A 1,250-nucleotide genomic window follows, 5' to 3' on the forward strand; every position below is an offset into this window, starting at 1 on the left:
GGCCTCGCGGGAGTGCGGGCGGCGCGGGTTGGCCGCGGTCCGCCCGAATAAAGGGCTGCCCCATCACACCGTGTTCCCTTTTGCCACGTTCGCACCCGGCATAACCTGCACGTTTGTCAGTCTGCGCTCTCTCCGTTCCTCCGTTGTGCTCGGGGCTCGGAACAGAATGGCGGTGCCGGCCCTCTGCCGCTCAGCGGCTGCCGAAGGGGGAAAGGAGAGATGCCGTGCCCGCCGGGCGCTGCTCAGGAGCGCGTGGAAAATGGCGCCGCGTTTGTACGTGGGTGCGTTCCTGATCACGAGCAGACTTCAGTAGCAGAGACTTGCCGTACAGTGCTTCCGTGAGAGGAATCTCTGGCGGACTCAGATAATTCGTGGCAATGGATTTTGCATGGGAGATGTATCTCCGAAGACTCCATTAGCCCCGGGTGTTTAAGGAGCAATTACCCACGCGTGCTGCTGGTTCATAAAGGTGGCATTACCTTCATGTAGACCTGAATATCGGTGTCTACTGAACGTAAATAAGCAGCTAATGCTCACGAGGCACGTGTAGGTGGGTTGCGTGCGCCACGCAGCGTAGCAGGCCTGGGCTGGAAGGAGAACTGGGACCTGACGCCCTCCTGACCTCCCGTCGGCATTGCCAGGGTCTCCGCCAGGCCGACGCGTGAGCGCCAGCAGCCTTGCAGCGGCCTGGGCTCGCGGAGCTCTGCTGGAGCAGCGCGGCGGTTCCCGGAGCTCCATGCCGTGCCGGCAGGTGGCAGGGCAGCTCGGAGCTCCGCAATACAGCTCCGCCTGCCGCCGCGTGGGGGCGCCGCGGTGCGCGTGGGGAATGCCCTCGGCGGGGTTACTGCCGCGGGTCGGGTTCAAATGGGAGGGAAGGGAAAGCAGACTGCGCGTCCGCGTGCTGTGAGGAAAGGGAGGGTGAGCGCTGCGTTTCAAACCGCCTTTTGTTTTCCAAGGTTAAGTCCCGCTTACCAGAATAATCTTATCAGCTGAAACCGTATCAGCGGAGCTGGGCCCTGCACAAAACCAAGATGCAGCAGCTTTGAAATACAGTAGAAGTTTGGCTATTGTATGCTTGAATTGTATTTAAGTATGGCTAAGGCTTTGGGAGCAAAAAGACCTTTGAAAGCTCCGGGCTTGTGAGATGTTGTTTGCGTTACTCTTTAATTTACTTAAGTGTAAATGTTTCTCAGAAGCTGAGTGCTTGTGCGGAGCCTGACCCGAGCTGCTCTGAGCAGCGGCACTGAGTC

At 59.1% G+C, this 1,250-nt stretch overlaps 1 protein-coding gene across 1 annotated transcript in view; it reads right to left on the minus strand.

The window, feature by feature from the left end:
- RIOX1 (ribosomal oxygenase 1) overlaps positions 1 to 738 on the minus strand; it is a 2,152-nt gene extending 1,414 nt beyond the window's left edge. Inside the window, exon 1 of the mRNA XM_019616107.2 lies at positions 623 to 738. Coding sequence (XP_019471652.2) covers positions 623 to 738 — 116 coding nt within the window. The remainder of the gene's footprint in view (positions 1 to 622) is intronic.
- Between the last annotated feature and the right edge of the window lie 512 nt (positions 739 to 1,250).

The sequence above is a fragment of the Meleagris gallopavo genome, chromosome 5, assembly GCF_000146605.3.
Source record: "Meleagris gallopavo isolate NT-WF06-2002-E0010 breed Aviagen turkey brand Nicholas breeding stock chromosome 5, Turkey_5.1, whole genome shotgun sequence".
NCBI lineage: Eukaryota > Metazoa > Chordata > Aves > Galliformes > Phasianidae > Meleagris > Meleagris gallopavo.